At 44.5% G+C, this 27,281-nt stretch overlaps 1 protein-coding gene and 1 long non-coding RNA gene across 7 annotated transcripts in view; one reads left to right on the forward strand and one right to left on the reverse strand.

Moving 5' to 3' along the window:
• Positions 1–3,053, reverse strand: part of LOC139180600 (uncharacterized) — a 36,313-nt gene extending 33,260 nt beyond the window's left edge. The window contains exon 1 of the long non-coding RNA XR_011564836.1: positions 2,723–3,053. This is a non-coding gene — a long non-coding RNA (uncharacterized lncRNA). The remainder of the gene's footprint in view (positions 1–2,722) is intronic.
• The window catches only part of ILDR2 (immunoglobulin like domain containing receptor 2), a 68,861-nt gene that overhangs the window by 37,883 nt on the left and 3,697 nt on the right, over positions 1–27,281 (forward strand). For 2 of the 6 annotated variants that reach the window (XR_002183572.2, XM_019986487.2), the window contains exons 4-9: positions 6,834–6,890; positions 10,208–10,354; positions 11,445–11,621; positions 20,131–20,244; positions 24,124–24,340; positions 25,479–26,154. Coding sequence is in view for 5 of the 6 variants with exons in the window: in XM_019986487.2 (XP_019842046.2) it covers positions 6,834–6,890; positions 10,208–10,354; positions 11,445–11,621; positions 20,131–20,244; positions 24,124–24,340; positions 25,479–26,154 (1,388 nt within the window). In the remaining variant the exon portion in view is untranslated. The remainder of the gene's footprint in view (positions 1–6,833; positions 6,891–10,207; positions 10,355–11,444; positions 11,622–20,130; positions 20,245–24,123; positions 24,341–25,478; positions 26,155–27,281) is intronic. The other 4 variants (XM_019986508.2, XM_019986499.2, XM_019986514.2 and 1 more) reach the window with 4 other exon arrangements.

Below are 27,281 nucleotides of genomic sequence, written 5' to 3' on the forward strand. Positions count from 1 at the left end.
CAAACCTTCGTTGGATGTGATAGAATAGCAGAGAAAGGGAAGAAAAGTTAGAGCATTTCTAACTGACAACAGCATTTCTTAGAAATTGTTAAGCAAGAAGCTGAAAGCAAAATGACTTTCAGAAATACAGGATTTCAGTATAAATCCACTTGTTAAAATGCCTTTAGCTCCAGGAAAATATAGGTCATGGTATAAAAGCCAGAGAGCTTTTCTCTCTCTCCCTCTTCTCTCTGCTGTTGACAGAACATAGTGGTATTATCAGCTATCCCCAAACCCCTACTATATTCTGAATTTTGAAGACATTTAATTTTACCCACTTTACTGCCAAATTCTGTCACTCACAGCACCCTGGGGCTAACACTGCATGGGTGCATTATGGGAAGGCTTTACCGGCTTCTGGAACTTCAGCTTTTGGCTGTTGCTTCAGGGAGAATGAGAAGCCTGATGCATGTCTCTCTGTTGGAGTGACAAGTTTTGTGAACCTCCTGTCCATATTTCTTATTGTAAGTTTTTTAATTACACATATAAAAAAAATCTAAAAAATGAAAGCCCCTTCATTGTTCTTCATGATGCCCATTTCAGTTCCCCAGAAATAAGGGCTAACAGTTTGGTGTGTCATACTGTTGTTTTCAGATTTTAATTTGAACATCATGCCTAGAGCTTATATTCACTAACATTCTGTGTGTACAAGTAGTGTCAGAACACCATCAAGATGTTGTTTTAAACAGTCTCTGGGGAAACCCAGCTTTTGTGTTTTACCCATCATAATTATATCTGTGTTGATAGCACAGTTGGTAAAGAATCTGCCTGCAATGCTGGAGACCCTGGTTCCATTCCTGGGTCAGGAAGATGCACTGGAGAAAGGATAGGCTACCCACTCCAGTATTCTTGGGCTTCCCTTGTGGCTCAGCTGGTAAAGAATCCACCTGCAATGTGGGAGACCTGGGTTTGATCCCTGGGTTGGGAAGATCCTCTGGAGAAGGGAAAGGCTACCCACTCCAGTATTCTGGCCTGGAGAATTCCATGGACTGTGTAGTCCGTGAGGTCGCAAAGAGTAGGACACATCGGAGCAGCTTTCACTTTCATGTATATCCCTCAGTGATTGCAAGCACATGATCTCTAGGTTTTATAGCCCCCAAACATATTTTATATGGCTTGCCCAATGCTTTTTAACAATTTATGAATCAGTTGCCAACATCTGAAAATCGGGATTTTTTACATAAAAATCTGAGGTCTGGCTAATCTTGAAAAATAGGAAGATTTGCAACCTTGAAGACACATTTCTGTGAGGTAACAATAGTCTAGAGGTGGGTAGGAGCAGCCCCTACAGACACAATATGCTGTTTGCCATACCCTTAACTGCTGTTGGTTGTATTACAGAAGGGCAGCTGCACTTGATTGCATTACCTACTGGAGAGTTGAGTTTGAAACTCTAATCATTAAGTATCAGATTGGAGAGTAGAAAATGTTATGGATGGGGTGACCATATAAATAATTGTCCAAATTAGAAGACTTTGAAATTAAAAAGGGGTGTTCTTAATAATTACATCAGGCATAAACCAGGACTGTCCTAGACAAACCAAGATGTAAGGTCTCCCTATTTATGGATCTCTTCCTCAACTATTTCACTTGACTAATGAGAAAACTGAACCCTAGAAAGAGGAAGGAATTTGCCTGTTAATGGTCAGCAAGTAAACTCTTGGCAAAGCTGCCTTTATTACCCTGATTCCCAGTCTACTACTTTCTCCAATAGAACATGCTCTATATAACAGGTGTGAGCACCATATCCTCCTTCAATTTTTTATAATGATTTTGTATTTATAGTTAATGATTATCATGTAGCTAATTTTCTGTGAGAAACTGTATACAAATCAATAGCTTGTATCATCGGTAACATTTCTATTATGAATGTAATTAATGATTTGGGCTATAGCACATAAAAGGATGTTTAAAACATTGGTAGGCTTGAGAACTAGAGAGTAAACACAATAAATGTCTCATTTTACTAGACATGATAAGAGATATATTTAGAAGTGCTAATGGTCCATATTTTAAAAAAAAAACCTTAAGTATCTGATAACTGTCTTGATAAAAAGCAAAGTATATTGACTTTTTAATCATTGGCTGTTGCCTGGTAATTAATACTAATTATTCCTTTAAGAGATGTCTAAGATCCTAAATTCCCAAATCCTTGACCACCTGTCTGTTACCTTGTTGATTTCCAAGAAATATTTGTCCACAAATCACTCCATAGGAGACCAATGGATGTTCTTCATCACTTGCTTGGACTTTAGTCCCATATCTGTGTCTCTCATAGGGAACTGGACTGCACCACATGTAAGCTTTACCGTTACCTCTCAGCCTTTCATGAAGGCTGAGGCCAAAGGCTAGTCAGAGAACTCTTCTTCAAGATGCCATTTTCCAGTGACCTACTTGGGCCCTACTTGTCTTTCCAAGAAACTTTGCAAGCAGCAGACTGCTCTTACCATGTCAGCTGCACAAGAAGGAAGATAGAAAGAAGGAAACCCTTCTTGCCAAAACCTAAAACAGCTAAGCTAGTGGCCCACTCCATGCTTCATTTTCCTGGGAATGTACTCTGGTCCTGATTAACTTTTCAAATGTGGGACCATGCAGGAGACATGACCGGGACACATTTCACTACACTGGCCTGGTATAGTTGAGGAGAGCCAAGAAAAATAAAGTGAGCAAAGAGTCCTCTCACCTGACTCCCTTGCACCTTGCCTCTGGTGCAACGTCTTCCTCTAGTCCTGGAAGAGCTCCTCTTTTCTTTGACTTTTGTCAGAGCTGCTTTTCTGTGGAGTGATTTGATAGAGGAGAGGATCAGTGACCAACTATGTCCTTTAGACACAAAATATAAGCCACATACATGGGTAACTTTTTCTTTAACACACCTCAACAGGAAAAGTTGTCTTCTAAGTGACCCAGAGAGACCAGACGTCTGGAGTTGTGCTTTGTAATAGTGATGAGCCTTTGAAGCATTAATATTTTGGCTACATTGATACAAGTGAAAATATTATGAAGCCAATTCCATATTTTTTTTAATTTAAACAACATACCTTTTTATTTACAATAAAGCCAATTGAAAGAGCTACAAAAGGAAATCTTTCAAACAAAACACAAATTTACCAAGATAGAACTTATTTTCAGCAAACACATTTTTCCATAATATAACTTTACAAAGTTTTTCATATGAATTGTTTCATGCCTCCTCCCCTAGAACGTGTACAGGATGCAACCCTTTCCCTAAATGGTGGGGGGCAGGGTGGATAGAATGTACAGATGCATACATACAGGATGCTTCATAGGCACGAGACATCTCTGCAAGGATTCACAGAAACTCATAACAATGGTCACCTCTAGAGATGGGTCCTGAGAAGCTGGGGTTAGAAGTGAGAAGCCCACTTGGTACTGCATGCCATTTTATACCTTTTAAATGTCGAATTCCATGAATACAGTTTTAACTTTAACAAAAATGGGATCATACTCTACACTGTATTATAATCTCTATGTTATATGATGTTACAAGCATCTTTCCTCATTAACACTCCATCATGTATAGATTCTACATCTTAGCTTTATGGCTTTAACAATTCTGTTAGTAAAGATAAAATAACTATGTGTCATCCCACCAAACTTGGCTAATCATTTGAATTCTCCCTGGCAATTCCATCAGGCTTCCTTCGATATATCCTGAATTATGTACTTATTTTATGCCAGGCCCTGGTGGCTCAGATGGTGAAGAATCTGACTGCAGTGCAGGAGACCTGGGTTCAGTTCTTGGGTTAGGAAGATCCCCTGGAGAAGGTAATGGCTGTCTACTCCAGTATTATTGCCTGGAGAATTCCATGGACAGAGGAGCCTGGTGGGCTATAGTCCATGGAGACGCAGAGTTAGACACAACTGAGCAACTAACACTTTTACCTTTCACTTTGTGCCAGGCACTATATTATATATATACATAATATATATAATAAATGTACGACTCATTGAGTCCTATCAACAATTCTATGAGGCAGGTACCATGAATATGCCTATTTTATAAAATTTAAAACACAAAACTGAAGCTTAGAAAGATTAAATAACTTGTCTAAGGTCTTAAGGTCACACATTCTAAAATCCATGCTCTCTTAACTTCTTTTTGTCCTAGATTGAACCCATTCAATCTAGGAGAGACAACTCTCCAAGACTGAGTTTATCAGTTCCTTAATTGACCTCAAAGCAGTAGTGTTGCTTGAATACATTTTTATGTGGTTTCAACAGTGAGAAAAAGAATGGTGAACCGGGCGCTTCACCACACAAGATAAGTCTACAACATTAATAATTCATCTCTTCCACAGCTGATGAAAATTATGCATAGCACATTTTACTTTACAAATTACAAAGTCTCTAAAGTATATGTGCTTGTGAAAAATATATCGAACAGTCCATTCAGGTAATACACAAACATTAATTACAATATTAAAAATTTTTAAACATGCCTATGTACAAAGTTGGGGCTTCCCAGGTGGCACTAGTGATAAACAGCCAGCCTGCCAATGCAGGAGACAAGAGATGCAGGTTTGATCCCTGGATCAGGAAGATCCCCTGGAAAAGGGAATGGAAACCCACTCTAAGATTCTTGCCTGGAGAATCCCATGAACAGAGGAGCCTGGCAGGCTACAGTCCACAGAGTCTCAAAGAGTTGGACACAACTGAAGTGACTTAGTATGCACCCATGTACAAAGTTAGTTGTTCCATCAGTAGGGTCAATGATCCATGTAGGATTGTCAGTTAAGACACCTTTTTTCCCCAACTGCCACAGATTACTCACTAATGAAACTGTGAGATATATCAGTTCAGTTCAGTCGCTCAGTCATGCCCAGCTCTTTGCGACCGCATGGACTGCAGCATGCCAGGCTTCCCTGTCCATCACCAACTCTCAGAGCTTGCTCAAACTCATGTCCATGGAGTTGGTGACGCCATCCAACCATCTCATCCTCTGTCGTCCCCTTCTCCTCCTGCCCTCAATCTTTCCCAGCATCAGGGTCTTTCCAGTGAGTCAGTTCTTCACATCAGGTGGTCAAAGTATTGGAGTTTCAGCTTCAGCATCAGTCCTTCCAATGAATATTCAGGACTGATTTCCTTTAAGATTGACTGGTTGGATCTCCATGCAGTCCAGCGGACTCTCAGGAGTCTCTCCAACACCACAGATACTTTTCCTTTATGGAAGAGGTAAGCATTTTTTCAACTTTATGATCAGTGTATGTTTGTGTTAGTCGCTCAGTCGTGTCTGACTCTTTGCAACCACATGGACTGTAGCCTGCTAGGCTCCTCTGTCCGTGGGATTTTCCAGGCAAGAATGCTGGAGTGGATTGTCATTTCCTCCTCCAGGGCATCTTCCCAACCCAGTAATAGAAGTTCGGTCTCCTGCATTGGCAGGCGAATTCTTTACCATTTGAGTCACCAGGGAAGCCAGCAGCAGTTACCAAATCAACTGGAGAGCTTTTAATCATAGCATTCGTTTCATTTCTTAGAGCTTCATGAACTACCTCTCCAGCTTGACTTGCTAGGGTTACTGCATAACCAATGCATTCGTGCCAAGAATCAGCCATGTCCTTTTGCAGGAGGACATGAGGCTGGGACCCCTCTAGCAGGCTCCAATGCTGGGCTCTTCCAGAGGGAGAACTAATTTCAACTTAAAAAAAAAAAAAAGAGCTATTTTAATGCTATTACTGGAAATGCTAAAATTGCCAGTTACTCACATTAATTTCTACTGGACAGAGCTATTCTATAGGCATATGTCATGCCCATAAATGAAGTCAGATTTAGTTGCAGGCTTAGGAATCATAGTGACCTTTGCCACCACAAGTCTGAAATGAGTCGAGTTTGCAACTAGTTTGCTACTAGTTGTCACCTAGTAGAACTTGTTTATTAACAAGGCTCCATGGGATAGAACCTGGTAGGGGCAGAAGTTCTATCCTGGCCTTTACATTTACCTGGATATGAGAACATGGTGGAAGATTCAGCCCTTCTTTCTGTATAAATCAGGCCAGTTTTTTTAAAAGACTAATCTCCTTCCCCACATCTTCTAGGGTGCTGTTTCTTGCACAGCTCTTTGCTTCCCAGAGTCCTGAGCGGCACCTGTTCTGACACCAGCCCTTAAGTTTTTGTGCTGTATCATGCAGAAGGCACTTGGTCCCATGCCACGCCAGCTGTGGGTGCCATATGGAAGAGCCATACCATATACATTGTACAGAATGTTTCTGAAGCCAGAAGGAATGTTGAAGTATGTGTAACTGATCTAGCTGTATCTTTTCCTTCCCTTTGAAAATTTTAATCATTGACATATCTTTAGTCTATAAATAGAATCATGTAGGGAGATAATTCTGAGTTAAAACAAAGTATGTACTTTTGTTTTTATATGGACATGGGGCTGTATATAGATGTATGAAGATGTAGGTTGACCCTTTAGATACAGATGTGTTTGACTTTTCAATAAAATATGTGGATGTATAAATGAATGGAGATGGTATGTATCAAGCAGGATTGTTTTTGTATTTGAAGCAAAGATCTCCTCCTTCTATAATAGTTAGAAAGAAAGTTCTGTTTCTGCTTCTGCCTGGTCTAGGTGCAGAGTTCTCCTAAATGGCTGCCGAGGATTGATGGAGAAGGTCATGGTCTTGACTGAGCCCAGCCTTGGTGATGTGCCTTTCATCACTGAAATAGCAGGGATCAGTGGCCACATGTAGGGATGGTACCAACTGAAGCCAGGCTTCAGGCTGTATTTGCCTTTGGAGTAACCGCTTTTCTTCTTTTCCTTCCACCTCTTCTAGGCAGAACAGGGCTGCTTGCTGATCTCTTGCCCAGTTTTGCTGTGGAGATTATGCCAGGTATTCAGTCATTTAACTCTGTATTTGCTTAATTTGCTATCCCTCCATCTGTCTTGCTTCTGCATTAGTTACTAATTGCTCCTTTAACTTATTTGCACATTTGTCTATATATGTCTGTGGTATTTTCCAGGATGAACTAAGCCCATTGGAAGAGCCTTCAAATTGTATTTCTTCTGTTACTAGGCCCTAAAAGAATAATGGTAGTTAAAAACAGGCTGAGGCGGGGCCCAGGCCTTCTGTGTCAGCGGTGCGGGCCCTGTGACAGTCTCAGAATCTTGGTTGCACCCAGTTGCTGTAAAGTGTCTTTAATGGAGTTGTTATTTATCTGCATTCCTGTTCCCTAAGTTTCATGTTTGAAAGTGAAAGTGGACGTTGCTCAGTCATGTCCAACTCTTTGCAACCCCATGGACTATACAGTCCATGGAATTCTCCAGGCCAGAACACTGGAGTGGGTAGCCTTTCCCTTCTCCAGGGGATCTTCCCAACCGAGTGATCAAACCCAGGTCTCCCGCACTGCAGGCGGATTCGTTACCAGCTGAGCCACAAGGGAAGCCCAAGAATACTGGAGTGGGTAGCCTATCCCTTCTCCAGCAGATCTTCCCGACCCAGGAATCAAACTGGGATCTTCCGAATTGCAGGCAGATTCTTTACCAACTGAGCTATCAGGGAAGCCCAAGTTTAATGTTTACCCATTCATCACTGTACAACCATGTTACTTGGAATTGCCTTTTATAACTTTATCAAAACATTTTTTCAAACCTTATGAATGCTATGTACTCCTCCTACCTTGAAAAATACACATTTACAGGTCTATATTGCATTGTATACGATCTATATTGCTTTCGAAGAAGGCAATGGCACCCCACTCCAGTACTCTTGCCTGGAAAATCCCATGGATGGAGGTGCCTGGTGGGCTTCAGTCCATGGGGTCGCTAAGAGTTGGACACAACTGAGCGACTTCACTTTCACTTTTCACTTTCACGCATTGGAGAAGGAAATGGCAACCCACTCCAGTGTTCTTGCCTGGAGAATCCCAGGGACAGCGGAGCCTGGGGTCGCACAGAGTCGGACACGACTGAAGCGACTTAGCAGCAGCAGCATATTGCTTTGTATACAAAAACAAAGCAATAACAAAGCAATTTAGGACTTTTTGACCTCCTAAATCCCTGGGGTCCATGGACCCTGTCAAGGACACCTGCAGCAAATGCACACCTGTCTTTTTATGTAGCGTCCGTTGAACATATCAGCTAGACAGTCAGCAATGCTGCACTATAGTCCATCATGGAAGGAGCTCAGAGAGAAACAAGAATGAACTATGGGAGAGGACATATCCAAACACAGAAAGTAGAAAAGGGTGAGATTCAGTTTTGCTTTGGAGGGCTTCTGCCAAAGCGTTAAGAGCTGACTAATAATTGAGAGCAACAGAAAGATACAAAATAATCCTGGTGATTGTTTTAGACTTGATTCAAGTTTTGAGAACTATCCAGAGTCCTCACAGTTGAGCTTCACTCTTCTGTGAAATCTCCAGATCCTTCCCCATTAGCTGGTTAACCCAAATACAGACATTCTTCTTACTGATGTTGATCCCAAGATCACAAATAGACATTTCTTTGTGATCCGCCTTATCCAGAGTTCAGTCAATTTGTACTTATTTTTTTCATCACAAAAAACCCCACAATGTTACACTGCATTGCTTCAAACTAGATGTTGCATCCCTGAGTCCCAAGGAAAAGTGTTTGTATTTCTCATATCTGGTCCTGGCCCTCCGAATTTCCCCCCTTCTGACTCCAAGAATCCTTTCATGGCTAACATTTTTTGTTTCTCCAAGGCAGCCTGGCAGTCTTTAATCCTTGACTGCCTGACCCCAGTTGTAGCTACCATACCACACAGCTCTTCTAGTCCTCAGGGCCCATATCTATCTCAGGTCACATTGTCTTGTTATGTTAGTGCAAAGGCAATGCCAAAGCCTTCAACTATCTACTGTCCTCAGCAAGAAGCTCTTCCAGAACATTCTGGCCTTCTCACTTCCGCCCTGAAGAGAGGGTGACCTGGTTAATTTGAGTGTATTTCTGTTGGGTGAGTGAAGAGGGACACTTAGGAAATCTAAGTTGTGTGTTTTCTCTGAGAAAATTATGTTCTAAGCAAAGGTCAAATAACTTTATCATTATCACAAAACCCTTTATCTAACCAAAATGTCATATTCTCAAGCTCCAAATGAATGTCCTATTTTGTTGAAGAAATATTTAATAACTAAAATGCAAACAAAATAATGTATACTTCAAGTTTGTTGCAAAGGGATTTTTGGTAGATGGTTTTCAATCAAAATGAATTGCTTTAATCTTTTGCTTTGAAAGGAAATCATGGCTCATTCCAGTCCGTCCCAGGCCCCAGCAGGACATTAGGTCTTATAGCCAAGTCCCAAAAGCATGACATCAAGTCCCTCGAGGGCCACAGTCATTTTTCTCTAAGTCAAATGGAATTTGTTTCCTTTCTCTTTATCTGTTGGATAGGCAAATGAATTAAATTCATGTTCACTCTCTGGCAGAGCTGTGAAAATAGCTGACGTTAACAAACATGGTCAGATATACACATTAGCCTTGCCAGTCAACACAGCCTAAGTCACTTTAGTCCGTGGTTGTGCTGGCTATGTAGCATGGTCAGCCTGCCTGTGATCAAACCATTCTTAGGGGACAGGGACAGCATTTCTCTACCAGAGCCTATGTCTCTAGTGTTTTCAAGGAAATGGTTTTAATCTCAGCTCTGATGCTGAGCACAGGAAAGGTGTCAAGAGGCGATCAGCAGGGAAAGCAGATGGCTACATAAGGGACCTGGACCGCCTACAGGTATTCTGATTTAGACCACACAGACATGGAGAGCTTTTCTCAGGACTTACACTATTAAGGGATAAGATTAAGTTGACTACCAAAGATATGTATTCATGGAAATCACCACTTTATAGCTCAGCAAGCAAAGTCCCCTGTCCCCAGCCAGGAATTTCTCTGCTCTTGTCCCCTACCTCTTCTGACACCACAATCAATAAGGTAAGCCCTTTCCTTGGGAAGGGGCCCTGAAACTGCTCCTAGCACTTTGTATTGGACATTATGTGTGCTCAATATGACCTGGGTAACCGTCCCTGCCCTCCACACCGCAGCCCTGGGATGGTCTGCACCTCTCAGCCTCAGAGCCCCTCCTGAGTCTGGGGGCTCTGCGCCCTGTTACAAGGTGCCTTCTTCCCCAGGCTGCTCCCACTCTTGCTCTCACGGGGAGACCCAGCAGGGGGCTGCCACGAGTGTGGGTTTCTCTGTGCATCCTTCCAGAGTGGGTGTTTGTTGGTCTGGTGATCCTGGGAGTCTTCCTCTTCTTCGTCTTGGTGGGGATCTGCTGGTGCCAGTGCTGCCCTCATAGCTGCTGTTGCTACATCCGCTGCCCGTGTTGCCCAGACTCCTGCTGCTGCCCTCAGGCCTGTGAGTAACGTGACGCATGGGGAGACACAGAATGACCAAAAGAAACGTCACCTTTCCATCAGACAGCGGTGTGCCCTGAGCGCCTTGTCGGCCACCTTTCCTTCCACCGCAAAACGGATCATTCCAGACTGTCCTCTCCTGGGAGGCCCTGACTTTCTGAGATGACCATTCCTGTTTGCCTTCTCACACACAGGCGCCTCTCCATGCTTTTGATCCACACTTACCACCCCTGCATTTGGAATTCTCTTTAACACTATTGATGAAAGGAAGGGCAGGTTCAGGATGGTGAGGTTGTGGGATAAGGCTTTTGCCCTCTCCTTGGGCATCCAAACTAGAGAAAACTTTCTCTGGCCATGCCTCTCACATGCAGAGAACTCTTCTTTTTACCAGCAGCATGTTCAAAGTACAGCCTTTGGGTCCCCTCTAGCCACAGATGAGTTTTATTTACTGCTGTGACAAAATGGTCCACAAAGGGACTAGTCCTCATTTGGGATTCACAATTTTACCTCCCTAGCCAAGCCCATATAGGCATTAAGTTTGGAACCCCTGCCATAAACATCTTGACGGAGAGAGACACAATATGTGTCTTTAGTATCCTCAGGAACACAGCGGTTTCTGTGAGGTGTCAGGTTATTTGCTCTGCTTTTGAATTCTAATAGCAGGGCCATGTGTCAGCGCTTTGCTGGCTTTGCCTCTCTAGAAGAGGTTAGGATCGTCTTGGAAGCAACCCTGGGCAGTGCCAGTGCTAGGCCTCCTACACAGGGCTGAGGCAGCCTGCAGACAGGGTGGTTAAGAGTAGGCTGCTGCTGTCACGGGAGGCTGCTGTGACAGCTCCCAGCACCACTGAATTACTCAGTTGCCAGGTACTACTGAACACTGTAATCCCTTATGTCACTGCTGGAGGAGTCCAAGAGAGTGGGGGAGAGTGTTTCCAATGAATCAAGTCAGGCCTAGTGGAACACACACATATACACGCAAGCCCGCGCATACATCCAGGAGCTCCCTTAAGCGCATCTTCAGGGATTTTTGGTGTGAGGGTTGTGGAGGGTGGAACGATGTAATCTCTCTTGCTCTTCATCTCCCTCCACAGTGTATGAAGCAGGGAAAGCAGCAAAGGCCGGGTACCCTCCCTCTGTCTCCGGTGTCCCTGGCCCTTACTCCATCCCCTCTGTCCCCTTGGGAGGAGCCCCCTCATCTGGCATGCTGATGGACAAGCCGCATCCACCTCCCCTGGCACCAAGTGACTCCACTGGAGGAAGCCACAGTGGTAAATGCAGTTCCAGACTGTCCTGCCCCATGCTCCTGTCGGGCTTCCATTCTGATTCCTTGCTGATAAGAACCATCAGCCCAGTGATGCTTCCATGGACAATGATTATCTCCATTCTGGAAATGGGATCCTGACAGCTGTATCAGATATCTCCTGAAATGCATGTCAAGCTTGCCAAGGGCTGCAGGACATAGCTGCCCCTTGCTTTCTTCCTGGGCCTCACAATAACTAAAATCATAAGAAAAAGAGGCAAGGTACCCCCTGAATGTTGATCATTCAATTAATAAATGGTTATCTCTTATACCTAGTGCTCAGGACTTTACCGGGTACTCTGAGAACACCCAGAAGTGTAGGACATGGTTTGTCTAACCAGCAGTATGGCCCAGCCAGGGAAAGAGAACGGACTTTTACTAGACAGTTAGATGCTATAGTGAATGTACTGGGAGTTCAAAGAAGAAAGAGCTGGAATGCTTACAAAGTCTTCAGGGAGGAGGTGAGATTAGGGCTGGGCTTAGAGGACTGAGATGGATTAGGAAAGCACAGACACTCACAGACCAGCATAATGGAAACCCAGAGCTAAAAGAACAGTGTGTGTGTTTGACAGTGTCCAGCTTGTTGGTCTGACTGGAAGACCATGGAAGAATATGGTGGAGCCAGATTAGGCAGGGCCTTGGAACCCTCCAGAAGAGCCTGGGTTGGTGCCATAGTAAATGAGAACCCCTGTAGCCAGGCTCCTGAGCAGCGAGGTGACATGCTGACAAAGCTAGTGGTGAGTAGGACAGAGGAGAACCAGAGACCTTGAGCCGAGGTGTGATTGATATGTTTCAGGTGGGACATTATGATGCAGACAAAGGGAATTGAGTGGTAAATCTGAGAGATGCTTTGAAAGAGCAAGCAATTAGATGTTAGAAAACTTTAGAATGAGCCCAAGTTGTCTAGTGGTGTATATCCGAGACAGAGAAGAAATAACTGGTAAGGAGTTTCTTTGGATGATGATTAGCACCACTGAGGGCATGATAAATTTGTTGTTATAGGCAGTGGTAGAAGAGTATAGGTGGAGAAGGCAATGGCACCCCACTCCAGTACTCCTGCCTGGAAAATCCCATGGATGGAGGAGCCTGGTGGGCTGCAGTCTATGGGGTCGATAAGAGTCGGACACGACTGACTGACTTCACTTTCACTTTTCACTTTCATGCATTGGAGAAGGAAATGGCAACCCACTCCAGTGTTCTTGCCTGGAGAATCCCAGGGACGGGGGAGCCTGGTGGGCTGCTGTCTATGGGGTCGCACAGAGTCGGACACGACTGAAGCGGCTTAGCAGCAGCAGCAGCAGAAGAGTATAGGGGCGTTAAAATGTAGCTTTCCTGGAGGCATCTGAAGAGGACTATACAGAGTAGTAAAGGTTAGAACTGTGTACAGAATATATTTAGGAGGTGACTTTTAGATTCCTAGTTGTAAATGAGCCACTAGGGTTGGTGAAACAGACGTTTCTCCCCTGGAGGGCTCTGGACAGACTTCAGTGGGAATCGGGGGCCGAAGGTCTAGATCATTTAGTGACCTGTCAGTGCTCCACCATGGAAGGGGTGGATATCCTCAGTGAGTAATTGGTACTTGTGTTTTTTCTCTCTCAGAAACTATTAGTGGAATTCTGACGTATGAGATTGGGAATGAGTCATAGACTGAGAAGTAAAAGTTAATAATCAAGGACACACAGGGTATTAGAGAAATAAAGACAATACAGTCCATTTTCCCAAAGGATGGAGAGGACAAAAGAGGCATTAATAGGACTCGTTGCTGCCTTTTTCTCCCAATCTTCTTTCTCTTTCCTTCCCACCTGGACCCTTCCCCCTTAGTTTATTGAGTAGATTCTCTTAATAAAATAACTATTATTTATAGGATGGCAAATACTTCTGTCCTATTTTCAACTTTTTTCCAGTTCCTGCTTGTTGCAGTTCAATCATTTTGACTCCATCCTGCCATGCTAACCAACTGTAGTTAGAAGTGGCTTAAAAAAAAAACAGGAAAAAAATACGGTTTCACATAGTGAGAAATTCCAAGGTAAGGTGGTTCAGGGGTTGGTTAATGGAAGAGTTCAAGTGGCATCCCTGAAGAACCTGCTTCTTTCCATCTTGTGTTCAGCATCCTGAGTGTATCCTCTGTTCTCCTGGACGAGCTCCCTTCCGGATCCCATAGTCTCAGACACTATATGCATTCAGAGATGGAAAAGATATGCTTCTTCCTTGTGTTCCTTTTCCCAAGAGGGAGGAAAGCTTGTCCATAAGTCTCCTTCCCTTCCAGCAGACTTCTACTGTCATTTTATTGGCAAGAATTATGTCCTGTGTCCATTCCTAAGCCAGATTGACTTGGACCCACCAAGACTCATCTGTTAGGCCAAAACACCTATTCACCTCAGAAATGAACAGTCAGAATTCTGTTCGCCAGGAAAAAGGGGAGGATGCATAACCAGCTTTGGCCACAGCCAGTCTGGCTCATGTTATCTGGCTTACTGAGTCAGGAGTGAATTCTTCATGATCCCTACCAGGCACATTTCTGTACTCATGGTCCTGTGGCCAGAATTACTGATTGCATTTAGCTGTTTCTCCTTTAAGAAAGCTGGCTTAAGCTAGTGTTCCATGTAGATTGTTTTTCAAAGAATGTTCAAAGTGTTAAGAAATGCTGATTTATAAAGATGTAAATGTAGCTTATTTTATATTTTTATGCTACTTCAATTTTAGGGTAATCATCTAGCAACAGTAATTTTTCAGATTACATTTGTACACAATACTCTTTGAATGTTCTGTGTAGTTGAAAAGCATCTTTGATGAGCTATATATAGTATAGCCAGTTAGTTACCAAATGGGGGAGACAGAAAAGGAATCCTGACTCCTTCTCCCATTCTTCATAGCAGCTATTTATTACCTCTTTACAAAAAAAAAAAAAAAAAGGACTGTCTCCTCCTGCCCTGCTCTGGATTCATTGCTTTGTCAAGTTTCTCTTTTTATTGACTCTCTAAATCCCACCCCATTCCCACCTCATGGGTCCAGCCTTTCCTTCTTCAGTGACTTCTTCCTATCCACATTCAATACATGCTCAGATCTCGCATTAAAATACAACAATTTGCAAAAACCCTTAGTCCTCTAATACTGTGTCCCTGTCCACTTTCCCCTCTTCACAGATAAACTCCTTGATAGAGTTTTGAATATTTAATGTCTCCATTTCCTCTCCTCAGCTAACTTCTGTCTTGCTGTCACTTTCACCACTCCAAAGACCAGCTCTTGCCAAGACTGCCTTATTGCTAAGTCTAAAGGATGCCTTTCAAAGCTTGCCCCCCTTGACTTCTCAACAGCATTTGCCACCCCTGATGATACATTCATATTCTTTGCCCTCCTCAACACTGTATTTTGTAGCTTTTCCTAGCCATTTCACTATATGCTGGCTGTTCGTCCTCTGCACATCCCCTAGATGTTGGTGTTTCTGTTTTGTCCAAGGTCCTCTCCCTGGGAAATCTTACCTTGTCCATGGCCTCAGTCATCATCTGTATGCTGATGACTGCCAGTCTTTATGTCCATCCTCTCTCCTGTTCCTCAGTCCCACATATCCAACTGCCTTCTGGACATTTCTACCTGAATGTCTTTCAATTTCAAATCAACCTCTATCTAGGAAATGGAATTCATCTGCTGTTTCTCAACCTCAGACCAACTCCAGCATTTCTCATTTCAGCGGATGGCATTATTACCCACCTAGTAGCCCAAACCAGACATCCTTATCCCTTCCTCTTCCTCACTTCTCGAATCCAGTTGGTCACCAAGTCCTTCAGATAGGATCTCAAAATAACTTTGAATTGGTCCATCTCTACTCAACTATCCTAGTCATTGCTGCCATCATCTCCCACCTTAATTAATGCACTTCTCTCTTCCCTTGCTTGAATCCATTTTATTTTCATATCTACCTGGTCTCCACTCATCCTTCTTACAAAAGAACTGAATAGGCAAGTAGGGTTTTGAAATGTCATTTTTCAAACTAATAAGGATATATGCCTACTGTATGTATACAGAGAATATGCAAATTTTAAGCATCACGCCTCCCACAGCTGAGCTGCTGCCACCCTGGGGGTGGAATCTGGCAGCTGTTCCATTATCCATAAACAGCCTTCCTTAGCTTATTAAGATAGGACAGGAAGAACAAGGCTATATACCCATGGATATCTGCCTTAGACACTTTTGCAAGTTCTACAAATTGAATTTGGTGTTAAAGGGGAAATTAGCTGAAAAATAGTTGAGTCTTAATTGGATCAGAATTATCTTTTAACAGTAAGAATTTTTTAAATTTGGCATCAAAATGAATATCCCAATATTCCCTCTCCAGTAAAAATCAAAGTTGGTGAGGCTAGTAAATTAGAGGAGCTGAAGTATGAAAACCACACCAACCAAAGGACTTGGACCAGACTGAAATTCAAAAGAGAAATAAATCTTCCATTGACCCTGAACTGAAACATCACCAGGAAAAAAGTCATTTTCCAAAAAATGCTGGTCTTTGACCAATAAAAATATTGTAGGATATTTGTTATTAAATATTGTAGGATATTTCTTTTTAAAATATCACCACACCTCAGAGAGTTCTCTGATCTAAATTACAGATAAAAATCAGCCCAACACCATTCTGTTTTCAAATCAAGAAAAATTTAATGAATGTCTACAAATTTTTTCTCAAGGAGTTTACAGTCCAGCAGAATGGTTTTGGGCGGCTTGTGAATGGAAATAAAATGAGTAAAAAAATAGAAAGGAGCATGTAATAAGACTAATCTCTGATGTCAGCTCAGAGAAGGCAAAGTCTCATCTGCTTGGAGGGATCAAGAAAGGTTTTCTGATGTTTTCTATGCTCCTGAGCATATATGTGACACAGAGTCAGTTCCTGCCACAATGAGAGAATTATAGTGTGCTGCCTAATCGAATTTACAGCTTTTGGTTAAAAAAAAAAATCTTTTCAAGGGAGAAGCGCCTAGCTTTTTAACTGCTGAAACCAAACGGATGATGCCTCTGAAGTCTGTCAGTGCTCCACTCTGTCCTTTTTGACAAAGGGGACAGATTTAGATTTCTGAAATTATGAGCTGGTGTGACTGAGAATAAAATCTGAAAGTATTGGGCTGGCCAAAAGGTGTGTTCAGGTTTTTCATAAGATGTTACAGGAAAACCCAAACAAACTTTTTGGCCAACCCAATATGTAGTACAGTAATGTCTCTTTATAATGCCAGTACTGAAAGGTGAAGCTGACATCTTCGTCTTTTCAGAGGCATGATAACCTATGCATACATGATCAATCTGTGTCATAATTAGGAGCGTAAATTCTTATAACGACACAGAAAGCAATCTAAGCTCCAATCCAAGTTGCAATTAAGGGAGATTTCCAACTGTTGCTTGGGGTGGCAGCCTTCTCTTACCACCAGGGTACAGCTGGTACATTGTTCCATATAGCAATACTTTTCCCCTTTATCTAAGTATTACTGAATGTCTGCCATAACAGCACTTCAGATATTAAGAACACCTAAAGACACAGCTGCAGGTAGAGTAGACCCCTTCTTTAAGGCCTATAAACATGCTCCTTTTCTTAACTAAAAATATTGTTTACAGTCCCTAAGTTGTGTCTGACTCTTTTGCAGTGCTATGGACTGTAGCCCCCCAGGCTCATTTGTCCATGGGGTTCTCCAAGCAAGAATACTGGAGTGGGTTGCCATTTCCTTCTCCAGGGGATCTTCCTGGACCAGGGATCAAATTTGCATCTCCTACACTGGCAAGTGGATTCTTTACCTCTGAGCCACCAGGGAAGCAGACTAAAAATATAATCATCAATAAAAATAACAAAACTTGCCTAAACCTTGCTGCTCCCTCAAGCTACCATTCAAGGCTTCCCCTTCCTGTTCAAAATTCTCCAACAAACCCACCACATGTCTCTTCTGCCTTACTTTGCAATTCCCTGTAATACAGTTTCTATTCCTGATTTTCACTTCATTCATTCATTCATACAAACTCACATGTTTGGAGTGTCTGCAATGTGCTAGGCTCTATGCTAGGTGCTCAGGAATCATAGATACACAGAGAGAACTGGTCCTTGATCTCAGGAAGTTTACAATCTAGAGAGAGAAATTCTACTGTAAATAATCTTTCTTAAGAAAGCATTAACCTCACACCCATCCCCAGGCTGGCACCATTTCAGCTCAAACAAACATACTACGTTTGTTTAGGAATATACTCTGTAGAGCACCATCCTGGGCGTTCCACTGAGCTAGAATGATAAGCATTCTTTTCCCTCAAGAATCTTTTGGAAGATTAGACATTTATACATATCATTTGAAACAAATAGGAATATATTAAGGGACATATGATGAAAGTCCAAAGTAAATGATTTGTAAGTTGGCGGTTGGATAGAGAAAAGAGAAAACTTTTCTAGCTGGAGAAAAAGAAAGTCTTTTGGATGAGATGTTGTTTGCGCCACCCCTAATAATTACAAAGAACTCAAAGTGCTCCACTGAGTTGGTCTTTGTTGTCTTCTTTTTTTCGTTTATGTATTTGTCTTCTCTGACTTATAAGATTATTTAAAAGGTGAAAATTATTAGTTGTATTTCGTGGACATGCAAACTGAATCCTGGATAGGTCACCACTTATTTGAGGTCCTCGTGGCCTACAGGGTGCCCAGTTCCCCACTTCCTAGCCCTGTATTTTATTCATCAGACACAAACACCTCAGAACAGACATAGCAGTTCCGTGGGATAATTGCATTTTAATTGAACTGTCTGTGCTACTCTGTAAACGCCTCTGCAGAGATGGGAGGGTGTGGAGGCTTATAAATAAAACCATTTCTGCTAATAATTGCTTCTGCATAAGGATTAAGGATCTAACCTCTGGGAGAAGGTGTCACTAAAAAGCGTGTGCTGAGATTCATTAATTTTTTAAAGTAATTCCACAATTGAAGCTGAAGGTGGACTGTCCATCCTATGCTTATAGAGAAAACCAGTGCACCTGCAAATGGATGTGTGGGCGTCTTCCCAGTTTTCAACACCAGGGCTGTGATTAGAGTCTGTGAAAGATGATATTTTAATCTTCCACATACATGCTTGTGTAGGGGGCTATGTCCACAGCAGGGGAACATAATCAGAGAGCAGAACGCAGAACTTTCTCCAGAGACACGTGCAGTTGTGTGGTTTCCTTGTGGTATTTTCCCTGCTCTGGGAATAGAGAGTGTTGGGGGTGGGTCATCTGTTTCCATCCCCATTGTATGGTCCCAATTGGCTGCATGGTAGGACAGTGCCTCGGATGCCCAAGGTCCACCTCTGGGTTCTTCCTTTTTGTCTTCCTTTCATCTCTCTCTGCTGCTTCTGGCCCCAGACTCCAGACAGACAGGTGGCCCAGTATTGTTGGGCTTCCTTCAGACTACATTCCAGTCCTGGCACTGCCACTTATTGCTGAGCAAGTTATAAAACTGCTCTGAACCAAAGTTTCCTCGTCCGTGAAGCGCAGCTGCTAACAGCTGACTCCTTATGCAGTTGCGAGGACTGAGTCCACGGAAAGCACGTAGCGAGGTGCCTAGCACGTCCCAGTGCCCGCAGGCCTTGTCTGTCACCCCTGCTGTTCTGTCCCCATCCCAGTCCTTTCTCTTTCTTGTTTTCTCTTTATCTGTGAATATTAGAGCTGTCTGTGTCTGATCACCCTTGGGGCTGGTATTGGATTAGGTTGATGCTTAAGTGATACCAGGCTTCAGCAGCCTTTGTCTCTGCCAACGTGAGTGATGAGAACGTCGAGGATGGTATTATCTCTCACGCTTTAGTTTTGTTTTATTTTTACTAAGCCCTGAAAATAGCACCTGCCTGTAACCACATTGCAGCAGATTGACTTAATCATGTCTAAAATATGGTATTCCCTTTCCTAAGGGGAAAATGCTAAAGAAATAATAATGGAACCATAATTAGTAATCCATGCATTTTATTTTGTTCTACTGTGTATAAAGCCTGCAATCTAATATTAGCTCTTAGGCATCGCCTAGTTATGGAATTTTTGTACAGGCAACTACAGGCTTTTAGGCCACCTGTGTCAAGGTCTCTGACGTTTGGGTATCTGTTTTAAAGCTACATGTGCTTCCAAGTGAAGGTATGATCCTCAGACTGTAGAGTGATCTGTATCCCTAGTCTAGAAAGTGGTCTTTTTTAGTGTGAGTATACTCCCCCAAACTTTGAGAAGATAATCTTTAAGTGGAGCTATAAGAGGTCAGGAAGTAGGAAGGAGAGGTTACTGGAACAGAAGTTTTTTCTTGATGTGCCAATCCTCCATTCTAATGGAACCATCTGATAAAGGGTATGGTTCCATATATAGAAATATAGGTTACTGTTTCTGGGTGATTTAAAAAAGAGTTGAATCACATGGGTCCCTATCTGGGACCCATGTTTTCTACTGGTAAGTTACATGGAAGTCACCTTTTCCTGATTTTTTTTCAGCTTACTATCTTGTTTGTTTCTCAACAGTTCGCAAAGGTTACCGGATCCAAGCTGACAAAGAGAGAGACTCCATGAAGGTCTTATACTATGTCGAGAAGGAGCTGGCTCAGTTTGATCCAGCCAGAAGGATGAGAAGCAGATGTGAGCATCTGTTAGTTTTATGTGTTCTGTGCATCATGCTAAAAGGGATTTGGGGGTGACCATATATGGGGAGCCCTGAGCTTTCAGGGTCAGAATTAGTAGGGCTGCTGGTGACACCACGCTAAAGAAAGTAGCTTTGAGTACAGGGAGGAAAGAAAAAAAGGGTTCTGGTATGAAGGATAGGGTGATAACAGGGAACTATATCCAATATCCTATAATAAACTATAATAGGATTTTTAAAAAAAAGAATAGAGCATCATGTACCATCTTGGCTTCTGTTGCCTCTCGCATGGGGCAGTCAGTATTGCTGGGCTGTGCAGTGGGGTTGGCACCATTTTATTAAAACAGCCTTTCCCTACTACTCCCTTTAAAATATATTCAAAATAATGGCTTACAATGGGGAAGCTTCAGTGTCAGTTTTTTCCAACATGAAAGGCCCTAGCCTCGAATGACAGTCCAGCTGCCAACTTGCCATATCAATGAAAGTAAAAGAACAAGTCTGCCAAATGAATTTCATAAAAAAGATGCCTACATTCCTTTCAGATACCTAGTGGCAGAGACTGAGGGGCAAGCAAAAAGTCAAAAGAATGTTTTAATTATTGAGTCTGTAGGCGGCAGGGCCCCAACGCTTAACTCACCCACAGACCGTGGAGACTTTGCCGCTGACATAGCTGATTCTTGATTTGGACTCCAAATTACTGTCTATCATGAAAAGCAACACAGGGCAGGTCTGACATGGATGGGCTAATTGTCAGAGGTGCTGGCAGGCGTGGGAGTGCGGTCACTACATTGCTCTCTTTGAACCCTCCTTGTCTTGGAACCAACTCCAGACTCAATGGCATTGTTGGGAAAACAGACCCAGACTAGAGGAACTTGATTCAGATTAAGGACAACATATTCCTCCCAGTTTGCGATTCTAATTTCATCCTGTCTGAGTTGCATCCATTGCTGCCTCCTCCCACCACACTGGCTATAAAAAGACCATCTCCAGATTGGAATGTCAGGAATGCAGATGTCACTGCACTTGACAAGCTAGTTGTAACAGTGTTGTCATGGATCCCTGTAAGGGGACAGACATAGAGAGAGTCAGAGTTCAAGGAGAAAGCCCGTGGAGGAAATCTGTGAACTCACAGCTCAGAGAAAAAACAGAGGTTAAAAATAAAGGGTAGATCCCGGTTGAGATGATGTCTTCTGTCTGCCTGGATTAAAGTGGTCTCCAAAGGCCTGGCTGGCCAGAAGGTAATGACCAAGGAATCTTAAGAGTCCAAGGGGTGGCCTGGGTCAACAGATGAAGAAACTGAAGCCCAGAAGGTGGAAATGACAGTATCAGGACTACAACCCAGGTCTGTGGTTTGCTGTCCTGTGCTTTGCTGCTAAACTAGAAACTTTGGAGCCAACTGTGGATGGTGCTATGGCTGCAGTAGCAGTTTATATTCAAAGATCACAGCCTTCTAACTCTTGGGACTTTAGGATGTTGGAGCGGGAAGAAAGAGACTGAGATTGTTGAATGTACCTCCCTCATTTTATGGAGGAGGAAAGGGAGGCCGAGGGGAAAGTAACCAGTGCCAGTACTCACTGCCAGTGCCAGAATTGAACCCAGAGCTCTTGGAACCTACACATTGCAATAACTGCACAGAGATGAAGCAGAAATCTAAGTTCACATTGCAATAACTGCACAGAGATGAAGCAGAAATCTAAGTTCTCTTTACTTTGAGAGGTTCTATCCCCGAAGAGCAAAGTAAACCTTGGGATGGATCATGGCCACGGGATGGTCTTAAAGATCTCATCATAAAATGAGCCACACCTAGTTGCAGGTGTGGCAAAGGAGTAATAGATTCTGTGAGGCATGGGAGTTTCAGGGTCAGGCCTATGAATTTCCCAGAATGTGTGAGCCTCATTCACCTGCTCCCTGTAAGTAGGGGCTTGCTCTGGGGATATTTTAGTCTGGAATCAGCAAACCACAGCTCCCAGGGCACATATGTTCCACCTCCTATTTTTGAAGTAAATTTTCTTGGAACACAGCCATGCCAATCTACTTGTCTTATCCATGATTCCTTTCCTATTGCAGTAGCAGAGTTGAATAGTTGTGACAGGAAGACTTGCAAAGCCCACAGTGTTTACTACCTGGCCCTTTACACAAAGTTTGCCTCTGCTGCCCTAGAGTCCCACTGCTAGGTGTCTCTGAAGTGGGGGATGTTGATGTTCACGTTCACTGTGGCAGAAGTTTCAGAACAGCATACATCCTGGACTATCCATCATATGAATGGAGAAACATCTCTCCCTCACATCTGGAGAGATGAAAAATGTCCATTATTCCCTGAAGTTTAAGGCAAGTTCTGAGCCAATAATGTAATTTTCCAATAAACACACTTGGTGCATTTTAAAGTTCTCTTCTGTGGGGTTCCCAGAAGACTGGAATTCACTGGCATCGTGAGAAAAGGAAGACAAGATTTTATTAATCAATAGGATCTGAGTTATTTCCCTTTGAAATAGGCAGGCACTAGACCATTCTCCTTATGAGGAACAAAAGACTTAGATTATAATTCAAAACCAACTGATCACATGACCAAACTGAATGGCATTCCTGCTCAGCCCTGTGTCCTCGTAAGGAGATTGTGTTTATGCTGTGCAGGGAGGCCCACCCTTCCCTTCAGGGGTGGGAGCCAGCAAAATTCCTCTGCTCCTCTAAGGACTGTTGGGGATAGGGAGGAGATAAAGTAGAGGGGAACATGAGACACACACTTGTGCTTCCCACATCTGATCTTAGTTTACCTCTCATTCGGCAGCCAGGCCCTACAACTTATAATTGTTGATTCTGATAATAGTTTGAAGTTCAAAGGATTTTTAGAAAACAATGGATTTTCAATGGATTCAGTTACATTACAAATAGATTTGCTAGATTTATTTTTTAAGTAATATGAAATTCAATCCATTTCAAAGTTTTCTAAATAAATAGTTTCTTTTTTTTTTTTTTTCTTTCCAAATTGTGATTCTGGTCCTTATTCACAAGTGCTTTTGTGAAAAGCTACTTAGGCCACCCTAAAAAATGAGAAAGCTGTGACCATCCCCTCCCTTTTTACATTTTTGGGCTGGGACTAGAGCATAAGTGGAGGTCCATGGACCATAAGTGCAGCCTAGCCTCCCCCATTTCTTCCTACACTTCCAAACAGCTATCCTGGCCATCCATGGCCACATACACCTGAACAGTCTGGGGAGTGAAGAGGTCTACTTAAGCCACAGAAATGAGCTTGGTACTGTTCAGGGAAAATATTCCAAATTCCTGGATGAACATCCAGGAGCAGGGTGTGCACACTCTCTTTGTCCTGTGGGCTCCTTGCTCTGTGGGGAGGGGCACAGCAGCAGCTGGGATGGGGTGCGTGTGAACCACAGTGTGGGACTGGCTCTGAAAGCTCCATCTTGGGACTCAGATAACAGCAGGGAAGATACTGTGATCTGTGGCTTTTCTCTCTTTTTGCCCCCTTTGCCTCATGGCTGGGATCATCATGGCTCATCACTGATTTAAACAAGAAGAAGCAAAATATTTGAGCGAGGATGATGATATACTAGGAGGAGACCAGCTGCAGAGAGCCTAAGTTCTGGAAAGCCTGCCTTAGGTGGAACAATAACAATTGTTTTCCTATTCTAAGAACAGAGCATGTGGGAAGCCTCCCCTCTGTCGGCAACTAGGCTTCCAACTGAAGCCAGTTGCTGCTGAGCTGAGAACACAAATACCATTAGTTCAGGACTACAACCCACCCTGGACAGGACTGAGACCCTCGGGTGGGAGTTTCCCAAAGATTCCAGTGTTAGCCCTTAACCAAGTTCCTGTTCTGTCCTACAGGTAGAAAGCTCTGTCATGCCTAGTTTTTGTCCTTGCAGATAACAACACCATCTCGGAACTCAGCTCTCTGCATGAGGAGGACAGCAGTTTCCGCCAATCTTACCATCAGATGCGGAACAAGCAGTTCCCTGTGTCTGGGGACTTGGAGAGCAATCCTGACTACTGGTCAGGGGTCATGGGAGGCAGCAGTGGGGCCAGCCGGGGGCCCTCGGCCATGGAGTATAACAAAGAGGATCGGGAGAGCTTCAGGCACAGGTGAGGCTAACTGTGGCAAGGCAGCTCCGGTGCTGGGCATGAGGAGCCAAAAGCTGGGGGGCAGGATGGGTCTGAGGCTGCAGTGATCCGAGAACATCTCTGTCTGCCCTTCTAGGTTATCTTGCCTCATCTCTCTCTGTGCCTATTGAACACCCCTTTCCCACATGTATTAAGCAAGGGAACGCTTGGGGCACCATGTGCAGAAGTAATCAGTCAAGGCTCTTTGAAGAGGATTCTCTAGACCCCTTAATGAACCCTGTTGACATTTCTCTGCCCTTCTCATATATTTTATCTTGTAACCTCTAAAAGACCCCACCCATCATCTCTCTCATTTTTGATCATTTGTTTTGTGAAAAGTCAAATGCCAATTATGTTATACTGTTGGATTTGATTCTCATAATTCTAAAAGGCAGGTACTATTAATGTCCTCCCAGTTTTAGCTGGGGAAACTGAAACTTAAAAAATTCTAAGGGACTTACACAGGGTCATGTGGCCAGTGAATGTGAAGGGACAAGATGTGTGTTTGGTTTGGTATGGCCAATGCCCCGATAGCACCTTCCCCACTCACCTATCCTTTATATTGAAGGACAGTAGCTATTGCTCTTCTCTCAAAGAACCAACTGCGGGGTCCCTCTGGCCTGTTGCCCCACGAGGTAACTTGCCCTTCACTCTGAGGAAGGAAAAGGCCTCTCTGTTTCTCACCAAATAATACAGGGCTCCGTGGGCCACAGCTGTTTGGACAGCAGGCCACATCGCCCATGCCGGCTTCGAGGGTGTGAGAAGTGAGTCAGGAGGCTGTCAACCAGAGGTCATATCATAATGGCCAAAAGAAGGCCCACGTGTGTTTCAGCACCGTGTAGATCACAAAGAGGTTTTTTTCACACAACCCGTTAATCCTTAACGCTAACTCACCAGATGGGCGGACGCCTTGACTTGGCTGTGATTCTGAGGCGTGAGAGGTGCCTGGGGTGATACATCCAGCCAGGAGCAGAGCCGTGTCGGGCCGCGCAGTCTCCTGAGCGAGGCCCCAGCCGCGATGGGGTCCTTAGATCCCAGCTCAGCTCCCTGCCTCGCGCGTCTGACAGGTCTTGGGTACCTGGGCCTTTCAAGGACTGACCAGCGCCTCCTCTGTCCGCAGCCAGCAGCGCTCCAAATCGGAGATGCTGTCCCGGAAGAACTTCGCCACCGGGGTGCCGGCCGTCTCCATGGATGAGCTCGCGGCCTTTGCCGACTCCTACGGCCCGCGGTCCCGCAGGGCGGACGGCAACAAGCAGGACCTCCGAGGCGGGAGCCGCTTCGAGCGCTCGGAGGCGCGGGCGCACGGGGGCCTCTACCAGGACGGCTCGCTGGAGGAGTACTATGGGCCGCGGAGCCGCAGCCGGGAGCCCCTGACCGACGCGGACCGCGGCTGGTCCTACAGCCCCCCGCGCCGGCGGCCGCCGGACGACGCGCACTTGCCGCGCCTGGTGAGCCGCACGCCGGGCACCACGCCCAAGTACGACCACTCGTTTCGCGGGTCCGGGCTGGAGCGGCAGGTGCGGCCAGAGGGCGCCAGCCGCGGCGGCAGCCTCGAGACGCCGTCGAAGCTGAGCTCACAGCTCGGCCCTCGCAGCGCCTCCTACTACGCCTGGTCGCCGCCGGCCACCTACGAGGCGGGCGCGCCTCCAGACGACGAGGAGGACACGCCCGACGACACGTTGCCTCCCTACAGCGAGCTCGAGCTCAGCCGGGGCCCGTCCTACCGCGGCCGCGACCTGCCCTACCACAGCAACTCGGAGAAGAAGAGGAAGAAGGAGACACCGGCGAAGAAGACGGTGAGGCCCAGGCGGCCTCCCCGGGGGCCGGTGGGCACGATCGCCAACCGGGGGCCGCGGGGCTGGGGAGGAAGGCGAACAGAGCAGGAGGGCCCTGCCCTAGATGCGCAGACACCCGGTGGGGCCCAGGTGGAGAGAGCAGGCTCTCCTGCTTGGGGAATCCGGATGTTAGGCTGGTTTGTCCCCCACCTCCTTCTACCCAGGCAGGACCAGGTGAAGTAACTGGGCTTGGAGCCCGGAGCGTTGAAAACAAGCAGAAGTAGCAGATATGCAGGTGTAGCAGATTAGCATTAATGGCCAGCTTTAAGAAGCATTTAGCATCAGGGATTCTAGGGCTTCATTCCCACCACAGGCCTTTAGGTGGGTTTCTGAGGTCTGCATTCTGACGATCTATGCTCTATGCATGCTTATGTGTGCGTTCCTCCCTAGCCCCTGCTCCCTTTAGGGTGAGGGTTTGTAACTTGCATCAAATGCCGGAAGAGTCCAGATTCCAGAGAAGCCGTTGGTATTTATGAAGGACAACTCACTTCTTTTTTTCCCTTGACGTTTTATTGAGTGTAAACTGTACTGTGCCTGTATATGTGAAGGAAATCTTTCCGGCCCTGCCCAACTCATTTGTCTGTGTAAGTGGCCTTTTTTAGACTTTATTGTTTTCCCTCTAAAAGCCAAGAGCAGCCCAGTGAATCCTGCAGCCCCCTAATGTGAGCTCTGAACCTGAGAGATTGTTGGGGGACAAACCACAGATCATTGTGGGTTTCCAGGGTGCCTCTGTGCTCCAGAGGCCCTCTCCAAGCCTGGGTGCTACTGCCCCCTCCTCAGTTACCCTGCCTCTCTTGTGGTTTTGTTTTTCTCATGGTTCCAAGCAGCACATTTGTATGGGGAGAGAACATGAACATAAAAAGGTTCTGGCATGGTTATTAACCCCTCCAAAACAAAACCTGCAATGACCCAAGTATTATGAGTAGAGAAGGAACTTTCAGGTGATGTCAGCTGTACGGTGCACCATCCACACCAACTGTTGTGGAAATGTAAACATTTTAGTTATCCCCAAAGGGGTGAGAGGTTTTTCTGTGGTCATGGAACTAAGTTCTATGAGATGTGTGTTGGCTTCAGCACCAATTGAGGCT

This window comes from Bos indicus, chromosome 3 (genome assembly GCF_029378745.1).
Source record: "Bos indicus isolate NIAB-ARS_2022 breed Sahiwal x Tharparkar chromosome 3, NIAB-ARS_B.indTharparkar_mat_pri_1.0, whole genome shotgun sequence".
NCBI classification, from domain to species: Eukaryota; Metazoa; Chordata; class Mammalia; order Artiodactyla; family Bovidae; genus Bos; species Bos indicus.